Below are 12,313 nucleotides of genomic sequence, written 5' to 3'. Positions count from 1 at the left end.
AACCTCCGTATGCCGTGGCTGCAGCCCTAAAAAACAAAAACAAACAAAATATTTCTGGCTCTAGAGTGGACTGATTGGGTTCAAATCCCCACTCTTCCAATCCATAGTTATATGCCTTAGGCAAGTTTGTTTGGTTTTTGTTTGTTTGTTTGTTTGTTTTTGCTTTTTAGGGCTGCACCTGCAGTGTATGGAGGTTCCCAGGCTAGGGGTTGAACTGGAGCTACAGCTGCGGGCCTACAGCACAACAACAGCCACAGCAATGCGGGATCTGAGCCACGTCTGCGACCTGCATCACCACAGCTCATGGCAACGCCTGATCCTTAACGCACTGAGCAAGACCAGGGATCGAACCCACGACCTCATGGTTCCTAGTCCGATTCCTTTTTGCTGAGCCATGACGGGAACTCCTGCCTTAGGCAAGTTATGTAAACTTTCTGAAGAAACATCTGTTTCTTCACCTATAGAGGTAGGGGGGCAGGTAATTTAAAAACACCCTATAATGTTGTTATAAGGGTAAATGAAGTAATATAAAAAGATTGACATATGGAACCATAGAAAGATATTCACGTTACCCATAATCATTGGTTTGGGCATGATGGTCTTGTATCAGTCAGCTATTGCTATGTAATGCTGCCTAGTAACACCCTGATACATTGTGGCTTCAGACAGCAAGGATTTATCCACATTCATGTAGCAGATTCAGTTCGTTTAGAGTGGGCTCAGTTGGGCTTGACACAAGCTGCAGATCGAGTCCAGGTCTGGTGCTGTGTCTCTCACCTCCTAGACCAGCAGACCTCCCAGAGTACGATCTTTCCATGGCTACAGCAAACACATGAGAAAACAAGCCCCAAAAGGCACGCAGAGTTCACGTGTGTGCTTGTGGCATGCCTGCTAATGTCCTGTCGACCAAAGCATCACACGGCCAAGTCCAAGGTCAAAAGATAGGAAACTCTATCCCTTCAATGGAGATGGCATGCGAATGGGTAAGTAAATAGCTTTGAACAATAATCTGTCCGCCAGGGTCTCAAAGAAACTTCATAGCTATAATTTCGTTTAATCCTTACAACTTACACTCAGACTTAAAGCAGGAGCAGGGACCACCTTTACAAGCTTACACTTTGCAAAGGACAATTTTACAAGGCTGCTAGGGACACCAAGAAGTTAAGAGATCTGACCAAATTTAAATACTCGATAAACTTGACTGAGACTCTGGTCCTCTGACTGTTGGCCCAGCCTTCTTTCCATCATGCCAGCCCCAATCCTTATGAATTCTCTTCTTAATGGACACCTTTGCTAAAGTCACTACTGTAAGGGACAAGGGCAAATGTATACACTGTAGAAATTTAAAATATATGTATATGCATGACAGTTCTCTCTCTCTCTCTGCTATAGCTCTTTGAGATATCAGTGCCTTTGACATCTGTTCCTGAATTAGTGCCTGTTAAAGTTGCCAACCATACAGGTTGTAAGTGCTTGCCAACAGCTCCTCATCATCCCTACTCGATTATCAGAAGATCCATCCAGATCGCAGAAGAAGATGGGTGAGCCTTTTCTATACTTCATCATGCTTGTTCTTGCCTTCGCTAAAGCTGTGTGTGGAGAAGACTTCATTAGTCACGGAGTCATCACTCTCTCTTCCAGCGTTTCATCTTTTAGCTTCTAACCCAGATCGAAGGGTAATAACTGTTTGGCAAATATATGTTTTATTAGGTGTGACAGGTGTATTGCGATAGGGCCCAAAAAACCCCAAAAAACTCAGCACTTATGAACTCAGCATGTCAACTCGTGGGCACCTTCCTTCTTAATACACATAGCCCAATGCAGTTGTTAAACTCCAGTCTCAAATTTGGCATATGGTCCCTCATTCCAGAACAAGCATTAGGTAAAACTCATTTCAGGCTGTTTGTGTATTAAAGTCCCCATATTTGGGGAAGGCAGAGGGCAATGGTTGCTGGAGTCACTGGGGAGTGGCAGAACTATCAGCATCTGATTTGGGCATTTTTTTAACCCCTCCTCCTATGATTACCAAATGGGAGGTCTTACTTTAAATGAAAATGACTTAAAATTAATTTGACTCGGAGTTTTTCTTTTGAGCATTTTGTAATTCTTTATGAGACAAATCATGACGCCCTGAAGTGTTCGGAAATCAACAGTGAGAACCGTTGATGGGGGGGTTAATATAGAGAAACAAATAAAGGGCAAAGTGCAATCACTAAATAAAAATAGAAAGTAAGATCTTGCAAGATCTTAGATCTTGCAAAAGGAAAGGAGGAAACGCACTTTGTTAACAGTGAGTGAAAGATTGAGCTGGTGGTTTTACGTTAGTCAAAGAGAAAAGAAAGCTCTTGTCAAAGGAACATTTATCCTCAGCCTGCCTCTGCTGTCCTAGCCAACGTCCTTATCTCCCTCTTAAAGAAGATAATGCTTAGGAACTGTGTTAGGACACTGTTTCCTTTTGGTAAATAAGCTCTGTTGACAGCTAATTTGCATAGCTTTAACACCAGTCCTCTTAAAGAGATTATCACTTCCCAAAATTGCAGTTTTAAGTTTCCAAAGGTTTCCACCGAGACTATTTGTAATTACAGAATTACAGTCTAATAACATGCAATTCATAAGTATGAATTAAGCTCCTTAACTGTTCTCCACTCAGAAATGTATTCATCATTTAAAAAAAGTGTTCCAAAGGTATCATTACCCTTGAAAGCTTTAAAATCTGATTTATTGTTTTCTTTTCCTAGATGTTCTCATTCCAAGAAACTCTGTCCTATTGACATGCTCTGGGATAGCAACAAATGTAAATGTGTTTTACAGGAGGAGAATCCCCTTGCTGGAATGGAAGGTAATGATGGCAGTAGTGAAATCATAATGATAATAAAAAAATAACAGCAGATATGGCAGAAATGAACCTATCCACAAAATAGAAACAGACTCACAGACATAGAGAGCAAACTTGTGGTTGCCAAGGGAGAGGGAGGAGGGAGTGGGATGGGCGGGGAGTTTGGGGTTAGTAGCTGCAAACTATTACATGTAGGATGGATAAGCAATGAGGTCCTACTGTATAGCGCAGGGGAGTATATCCAGTCTCTTGGGATAGACCATGATGGAAGATAATATGAGGAAAAGAATATATATGTGTAGGACCGGGTCCCTATGCTATACAGCAGAAGTTGACTCAACACTGTAAATAAACTATACCCTGATAAAAATAAATGTAAAAAAATAACAGCATTAGCAACTAATATTCATTGATCAAGAAATCTTGTAAGCCTTTTACATCTATCAGTTCACTTAATCCTCCCGATAATCCTATGATGTATGATTAGTATCCCCTCCCCCTTTTTTTTACAAGTACAAAATGGACACACTAAAATGTCTAGCAGTTTTCGCAAGGTCACACAGCTAAGAGTGATAGAAGCAGTGAGATTCCAGAGCCCTTGGTGCTATAATTATATAGCAAGTCAAGACCAGTGCGTCATTCTACTCGTTAATCGCTTTTAAAAATTTTATTGGAGTATAGTTGACTTCCAATGTTGTATTAGTTGCAAGTGTACAGCAAAATGAATCAGTTATATATATACATATATCCATTCCTTTTTTTATTACACAGTATTGAGTAAATTTCCCTGTGCTATACAGCAGGTCCTTGTTACTTATCTATTTTGTATATAGTGGTGTGTATATGTCAATCCCAAACTCTTAATTTATCTGTTCTCCCAATGTTTCCCCTTTGGTAACCATAAGTTTTGAAATCTTTGAGTCTGTTTCTGTTTTGCGAGTAAATTCTTTTGTATCATTTTTATTATATTCCACGTTTGTGATCTTCTATGATGTTTGTCTTTCTCTGTCTGACTTACTTTACTTATTATGATAATCTCTACATCCCTCCATGTTGCTCCAAATGGCATTATTTCATTCTTTTTTTGTGACTGGGTAGTATTCCACTGTATATATGTACCACATCTTCTTTATCCGTTCTTGTTCATGGACATTTAGATTGCTTCCATGTCTTGGCTCTTGTAAATACTGCTACAGTGAACACTGGGTGCATGTGTCTTTTCGAATTGTGGTTTTCTCCAGATATGAGCCCAGGATTGGGATTGCTGGATTACATGGTAGTTCTGTATTTAGTTGTTTTAAGGAACCTTCCTACTGTTTTCCATTGTGGTTGCATCAATTTACATTCCCACCAGCAGTGTAGAAGGGGTCCCTTTTCTTTGCACCTTCTCCAGTATTTATTATTTGTAGACTTTTTTTTTGGTCTGTTTAGGGCCACACCCATGGCATATGGCAATTCCTAGGCTAGGGGTCAAATTGGAGCTACAGCTGCCAGCCTGCACCACAGCCACAGCAATGTGGGATCCAAGCTGTGTCTGCGACCTATACCACAGCTCATGGCAATGCCAGATCCCCAACCCACTGAGCTAAGCCAGAGACTGAACCCACCTCCTCATGGATACTAGTCGGATTCATTTCCATTGCACCCCAATGGGAACTCCAGTAGACTTTTTGGTGATGTTCATTCTGACTGGTATCAGGTAACCCCTCATTGTAGTTTTGATCTGTTTTTCTCTAATAATTAGTGATGTTGAGCATCTTTTCATGTGCTTTTTGGCTATCTCTCTTTGGAGAAATGTCTGTTTAGATCTTCTGACCATTTTTTGATTGGATTTTTTAAAATATAAAGCTATATGAGATATTTGTATATTTTAGAGATTAATCCCTTGTCAGTAGCTTCATTTGCAAAGATTTTCTCCCATTCTGTGGGTTGTCTTTTTTTATGGTTTCCTTTGCTGTGCAAAAGCTTTACGTTTAATTCAGTCCTATTTGTTTATTTTTGTTTTTATTTTCATTACTCTAGGAGGTGGATCCAAAAGTATTGCTGTGATTTATGTCAAAAAGCGTTCTGCCTGTGTTTTCCTCAAAGAGTTTTATAGTATCTGGCCTTATGTTTAGTTCTTTAATCCATTTTGAGTTTATATTTTTGTGTACGGTATAAGAGAATGTTCTAGTTCATTCTTTTACATATAGCTGTCCAGTTTTTCCAGTAGTACTTATTGAAGATATGATCTTTTCTCCATTTTACATTCTTGCCTCCTTTGTCATAGATTAATTGACCATAGGTCATTGTGTTTATTTCTGGGCTTTCTATCCTGTCTCACTGATCTATATTTCTGTTTTTGCACCAGTACCATACAGTTTTGATGACTATAACTTTGTAGTATATTCTGAAGTCAGGGAGCCTGATTCCTCCAGCTCCACTTTTCTTTCTCAAGATTGCTTTGCTATGTGGAGTCTTTTTTGTTTACATGTGAATGTAAAAAATTCTGTTCTAGTTCTATGTAGAATGCCATTGGTAATTTGATAGGGATTGCACTGAACCTGTTAGATAGCCTTGGGTAGCATGGTCATTTTGACAATATTGATTCTTACAATCCAGGTCTGCTCTTTGATCTTAAAGAAAAGCCCAAAGGCATTAGAACATCCCAAAGCACTGATTTTGACAGGTATAACCTTTAATGAAAGCCATTTCAGAATTTAACACAAGCCAACCACATTTTACTAATGTATTTGTAGAGAAGTCTCACAAGAACATAAGGTAATTTTGGACTTGGTTTCTTTTCACAGTGTTATGTGAAAACATGCCAATAATTTGATCAAATGGTGAATAAGAGAAAACTTATGAAACTAGGGCAAAGTAAAAACACAGATGTTGGGCTAAGGGGACGTTGGGAACCAGATAAACTAGGCTTTTGTCACTGCACAGAAGTCATAATGCTCTGATGTTTTGGTCATGAACATCTGGCTGAAAATTGAACACACTTTTTATTTACTCCCAAGAGAACTTGACGATTCCACTGAAAAGATAGCAAGGACTCAGGCAATTTGAACCTTGCTTGTTTGCAACTATGGTCAGCAAGCAGGGCTAGTGAGGATTAAACTCGAAGGAATCTGTCCTAGAAACTGGAATTAACAACCTATTTCCTGTGTTTCTGTCTCTCAGGTTCTTTCTAAGTGTTTCCACTAACACTCAACCCAGGGTTTGAAGGCATCTTAAAGTTCATGTAGTTAAATGCCCATTCAGTTCTTAAATGTCACGTACATCCTTCCCACCAAGCCTTCAGCCATCTTCTGCTAGAAAATATATCAGTCATGGGGAAATGCCAAACCCACTGAGGTGGCTCAGTTGCACTGGGCACATTCTTGTTGCTAGTAAACTATATTGAACCCCAATATATGTCTTCCTTCCTCCTTCCCTCCCCCCCCAGTACTGTCCAGCTACAGTGAGAGTCACATATGTAACTTACATTTTATAGTATTCACCTTAAAAAGGTCAAAAGAAACAGATGAAATTAATTTTAATGTATTTTACTTAATCCAAAATATAAAAACTGTGAAAGCAGTATAAAATTTATCAGTGATCTAGCCTTCATTCTTTGTGCTAAGTCTTTGAAATACAGTGTATATTTTACACTTACAGTATATGTCAATTCAGATTTGCCATTTTGTGCTCAACGTGGCCTGGAGCTTCCATGTTGGACAGCCTAGCTCTAGAGCATCAACTCATTCATTCAGGTTTAGCCTGTAGAGCCATGTAAAACCAATCTAGTTCTTTCTCCATGCGACCCATTTCGAAAGTGTGTTAGAGAGTGATTGTGGAAGGCTGTGTACATAGAGAGCTTAGAGGCTGTTCTAGTCAAGGTTTCCTTGGTACACAGCTCCTGGGAGAGGTTTGTGCTCCAGAGGTTTGCATGAAGGAGTACATTAAAAAGTGAGAGGGAAGCAGGACTGGGCAGAAGGAGAAGTTGAACTGTGTTGCAGGTGCTGAGGGGTACTAGCCAAGCCTATGGAGCTGAAGTAGGGACAGCCCTTGGGGAGAATGTCTCAAATTGAGGCCAAGGGGCTGGGTCCTATGGACTGGTCACTGGATATGGGCTGCCTGTGGGAGGAGATCTAACCTTGGATGAGGCAGCTTCCTTCTGCTGAAGATAATTCCTGGGGAGGGACTTAACCAGTGCACAAGTGTGTTGAGGGTAGGAAAAGTAGTGAAGAAAGAGAAGAGTACTCTGAGCCAGGGAAAAATGAGCACTCAGGGCTGGAAGTGAGAGACTATAGCATGTCAGGGCCCTGGGTGATGATCAGCATGGTGGGGACATAAAGGAAGGGGGCTGGGTGGATGTGAGAGAGGAAGCAGAGCAGTTCACAGGGACCTTGTGAACCTTGTCCCAGAGCTTGGATGTGATGCTACACACAACTTAACTGGTTCAAGCAGAGAGAGACAGCACCAATTAGAACTTTCACAAAATCAACCCAGCGACAGTGTACAAGAAGATAGGTTGGCCTGGAGCAGGCAAGGAGGAAGGGGACTTTTAGGGAAGTTGTGGCAATGATGGAAGTAAGAGGTGTGGAATAGTCTGGATCACAATCACTTCTAATTTTCATGTCCCACAATTCAGTTAATGAGGGCCAAGTTCATAGTCACTTCTCCAGTGGCCCCATCAAACTGATGACATATACTGAACTTACTGTTCACTGAGCAACCCCTGCCAACATATCACTATTAAGCCAACTGCCCTTTCTGCAATGACTTCCCTGAATGGGCACATGTGGGTTAGTGAATCCAAGTCCAATTTAATTTCATCTTGTTAAGTTCAGATCATTGCTCTAAACTGTTAAAAAAAAAAAAATATTGAGGAATCCTGACTCTGCATTTTAAATTCCTCAAGATACCTACAAAATCAAGAGTTTACTTGTAAAAATGCCATGAGTTTATTGATAAAAATGATAAGTAGAACAAGGCTGAGGACCTAACATGTTGATATACAATACTTCCGGTATCACCCTTAGCTAGCTCCTTCTTCCCTCAGCCCTCCTGCATCCATTCTTTGTTACTTTTAACTTGTCTATAAGGATTGAGGTCAACCTTTGCCAACCACCTTGCTGAAGTGCAGCGAGCACTTGGTAGACTGTTTCCCCAAGAATGGACTCGGGCTGGCCTGGAGTGTTCCAAGCGAATATCTACTGCCACCTAGTGATCCATGTAAATCTTTTAAGAGCTTCTATCTAGTCTCAACTTGCCCCAAAGTGACATCTGTTTCGCTGGCACATGGCTTACAAAGCTTACCTTTTTCCTCTTCACACAATTCAGAATGGATTGTCCCCACATCTAGCCTTCCAGGACCTATGCTACCTGATCCCTCGAAGATCATCAACCACAGAGCTGTTAAGACAGATTTGATGACATGAGATTGCCATGTTGATGTATCATCAATCGCCAGATATTGGCAAGACCATATGATTTAACCCAATGTCTTGGAATACTGGATGGGATTCTTCAGAGTCTCCATATATTGGCCTGCTTCAGGACCCTTTAATGACAGCAAATAAACTCAACAAATGTTTGTCAAGTGCCTATTTTATGCCAGAACGATGAGACCTAATCCCTATAACCTTCAGGATTTTTTAATTAATGGAGGAAACACAAACAGACAAATGTAAGCAGTGCAAGAAAGTATAGGATGGAAATATGCACAGGGTAAGAGCACTTAACTGAACTTGAAATGGAGAAAGCTCTCAGGGGGAAAGACAAGACCAAAGGCATGGGTTTGAGAGACCTTGACATATCATAGGAACAAAAAGTATTATAATTTGTATGGATGAGCATAGGATACATGAGAGAGAGAGAGAGAGACAGAAGAAGAGTCTGGGAGGTTAATAGGGTCCAGTTCATGGAGGGTCTCTTATGTCCTGGTGAGAAAATTGGCTTTTATTGTGGAAGAGAGGAGAACATTGTAAGATAATCAGAGCCATAGAATGGCATGATTAGATTTACATTTGATATTGTGGAGAACAGATTGAAAGGGTAAAACTTGTGGTGGTGAAGTGAGTGACAGCCATCTACACAAAAATACAAAGTACTGAGTGAATTGAGGCAGAACTAGGTGAACGTGGTCATTAGATTCAATATGGCAGATGAGTCAAGAGTGATGGCACCATTCACTAAATGAGGCAAAGTGGGAGAAAAGCAGGTTTGAGGAAGAAACTAAAACGCTTAACTTTCCTCCAGGCCTTTCAAGAATGCTAAGGTGACATTGTCAAGTTCTTCCAAAGTTTCCATTCCTTCTGTTTTTTTTTTTTTTTTTTTTTTGAAATAGATTTCAATTTTATGGTCAGAATTGAATATGGAGTAGTAGTTATCCAATAACCATTTCGTACATTTTCTAGAAGTATCTTCCAGCTAATTGTGTCAGAAACCTCTCAGATCCTCCTCTCTCAGCTGATCATATCTTCCAATAGATAGCTGTGGACTCAAAGTTCATTGTCACTGTTGTATCTTTTATATTTGTGTTGTGGTCTGTGGTGAGGAAATACATCACTGTTACTACCCGTAGTCTGAAAGGTCTGAGGTATATTTCTATAAGACTAGTGTTTCTGTTCTTCTCTCCTTTTAATCTTCATCTAAAAAAACTGGAAAGGACTAGACTCATAATCCTTAGCCTCTATTTTATGACTAATACTTGGTTGTGAAAGTTTGCTTTTTTGGAACAAGTCACCCACCTGGAAATCTCTAAAAAAATCTTATCAAAAATATTCAGCTTATACCATTTTTATCACAAACTTAAGACAGCACATGACTCCTGTGTTAGTATTATGAAATCAAAGGTGAATCTCCTTCACTCTGTAACAATATTAGGGGTGGAAATCTACAAGAAAGGAGATTAGGTGAATCCAAGTTACTTTAGAATGATGTAAAGTATATAACCAGCTTTGGTGGTCATGTTCTCTCTGGAATAGCTGTTCAACCAATGCTTTTATCTTTCGGTGTAGATCATGCTCATCTCCAGGAACTGGCTCTCTGTGGGCCTCACATGAAGTTTGATGAAGATCGTTGCGAGTGTGTCTGTAAAATGCCATGTCCCAGAGATTTCATCCAGCACCCAGAAAACTGCAGCTGCATTGAATGCAGAGAAACTGTGGAGAGCTGCTGTCAGAAGCACAAGATATTTCACCCAGACACCTGCAGGTGGATGGCTTTGGCACTTTCACCTTAAGTTAACCCATTGACATTTAGTGTAAAAGCCATTTAGATTCAGTGAGACTCCTTATTAAGACAGTTTTGTTTTCAGTGCCAAGCCCTCTTTTTGAAAGTAAAACAGAGGTTTGGCAACTAAGAAATAGGTATATAGAATGAAGACTAATTGTGAAATCAAGGAAATCCTGCCTGCTACTGTTGGCTTATGGATCTTAAGCAAACACTAAAATTAATGAAATTTAAGTCATTATTATTTCAGATCAGCAAACTCTTTGGCTCAATCTCTCTCTCAATATATATCCACATATGCTTACTTTTTTCTTTGAGGAAGGAGATGTCACTGGATTTATATAGCAAGAAATTTGCTGATGACTAGAGCACTTAGAAGTTGGCAGTTGTGCTTTAGTAGATTTTGAAACGATGTGGGCTAACCGTTCAGGGTTTTATATTGACATTTTAAATGCATATCTGGAAAATGTCCTTTGAAAAGGTAATCAAATTTGAGCAGAATTTTTCCTTTGAATTTAGTTCTTGTATCTGAATTCTCCTGTTTATTCTCTTCTGTAACAGCTGTGAAGACAGATGCCCCTTTCACACCAGAACCTGTACGAACGGAAAACCAGCATGCCCAAAGCACTGCCGCTTTCCAAAGGAGAAAAGGGCCACCCATGGGCGCCACGATCAAGAAAATCCTTGATTCAGCCTTGATCTCCATTTCCCCAACCCTGTCATTTTAAACAGCATGCTGTTTTGCCAAGTTGCTGTCGCTGTTCCAGGTGTTAGAAAAAAAAATCCGTTTTACATAGTCCCCTGGTGAATCCAGACTGACCTTCCGTTAAACAACAGCTGAGGGTTCCCCAGCTCACTGACAGATGTCTTGTAACTAATGATGCCCTGTGCACCAAGGAATGGAGAAGGAATCTGCGTTACCCGCCCCTCCCCCCCCTTTTTTGGTGAATGAAAAAGTCGGATCCTCACGGAATGACAGGTGTCATGTGATTCATTATTCAGAGCAGATGAGGTAATTTGCATAGTCGCCGAGTCCTTGGCTAATCACAACTCTCTTGTGAGTTATTCTGATTCTTTCTTATGCAGATTTTGATGTGTATGATCAGCACTGATTGTCTGATTACTGTCCAGCTTGTAGTTTTGAGTTTACCAAACTACTGTCTGTTGTTTCATATTTAAGCGTATTTAAAAGAAAATAAACACATTATTCAAGCCAGAGAATTTTGTATTACTTAATATGCTACTGCTTTAAATTTTACATTAAAGAAAAACAAATGTTTAAAAGGGAGAAAGGAAGTCAGAAGTGGGAGGTGTGAGAGAGACAGGAGCAAAATAAAACTAGACACCCGTTTTGGGAAACTGAAGGAATAGCTCTCAGAAGGTTTAGGATTCTAAACGAGGTTGTGTGTGACTCAAGAGGCAGCTGGACTTCAGTCTGTCCTTTGAGATTCAGTTTACCTTGATTTGATGCCCAACTGAACTTGATTTGGCCCTCGTCCCAGGGTGGAGAAGAGCTCCCTGGTACCCCTGCCATCTTTGCGGGTGTATGTCTTCTGGCCACCTCCAGCTCCACGTTTCTGCGCTTACTCAGTTGTCATTCTCATTCACGTCTCAGTTCTGGGGGTCATGAGATCTTCTTTCTGTCCAACAGCTACCCAGGAAGGCAGCACAAGCCTTCTTTCTTTGCTTTTCCCCCCAAACTTTTACTGAAAAGTTTGGTATAATGGAGGGGATTTAGCAGAACTAAGTTATTCAGCAAATAACTTAAAAATTGTTGCCTTCCCCAGCATCTTGCATAGATAGATGATAGATAGATATACAGTCTATTGCGGCATTTATCACACTTTTGTAAATACTTGTATTCCTTATATGTGGAAACACAGACATAGAGAACGGACTTGGGGTTGCCAGTGGGGGAGGAAGGAGGGAGCGGGATGGACTGGGAGTTTGGGGTTGGTAGATGTAAGCTATTATATTTAGAATGAATAAGCAATGAGGTCCTGCTGTACAGCGCAAGGAACTCTATCCCATCTCTTGGGATAGACCACGATGGAAGATAATATAAGGAAGGAAAAAATATATATATATATATACATATATATATGACTGGGTCACTTTGCTGTGCAGAAGAAACTGGCACAACATGGTAAATCAACTCTACTTTAAGAAAAAAAAAAATTTGTGTTCGTTGTTATCTCCCCACTACACTGTGACCGCCTTATGACTGGAACCTGATCCAACTTGTGTAACCTAAGTTTCTCAGGCCAGACCATG

General features: G+C 40.2%; 1 protein-coding gene across 1 annotated transcript in view; it reads left to right on the top strand.

Annotated features, from left to right (window-relative positions):
* VEGFD (vascular endothelial growth factor D) overlaps positions 1–11,251 on the top strand; it is a 41,283-nt gene extending 30,032 nt beyond the window's left edge. The window contains exons 4-7 of the mRNA XM_047765433.1: positions 1,393–1,541; positions 2,739–2,839; positions 9,826–10,021; positions 10,601–11,251. Coding sequence (XP_047621389.1) covers positions 1,393–1,541; positions 2,739–2,839; positions 9,826–10,021; positions 10,601–10,727 — 573 coding nt within the window. The 3' untranslated portion in view covers positions 10,728–11,251. The remainder of the gene's footprint in view (positions 1–1,392; positions 1,542–2,738; positions 2,840–9,825; positions 10,022–10,600) is intronic.
* The last annotated feature ends 1,062 nt before the right edge of the window (positions 11,252–12,313 follow it).

This window comes from Phacochoerus africanus, chromosome X (genome assembly GCF_016906955.1).
Source record: "Phacochoerus africanus isolate WHEZ1 chromosome X, ROS_Pafr_v1, whole genome shotgun sequence".
In the NCBI taxonomy this organism is placed as follows: domain Eukaryota; kingdom Metazoa; phylum Chordata; class Mammalia; order Artiodactyla; family Suidae; genus Phacochoerus; species Phacochoerus africanus.
This window is presented reverse-complemented; position numbering and strand designations above follow the sequence as displayed.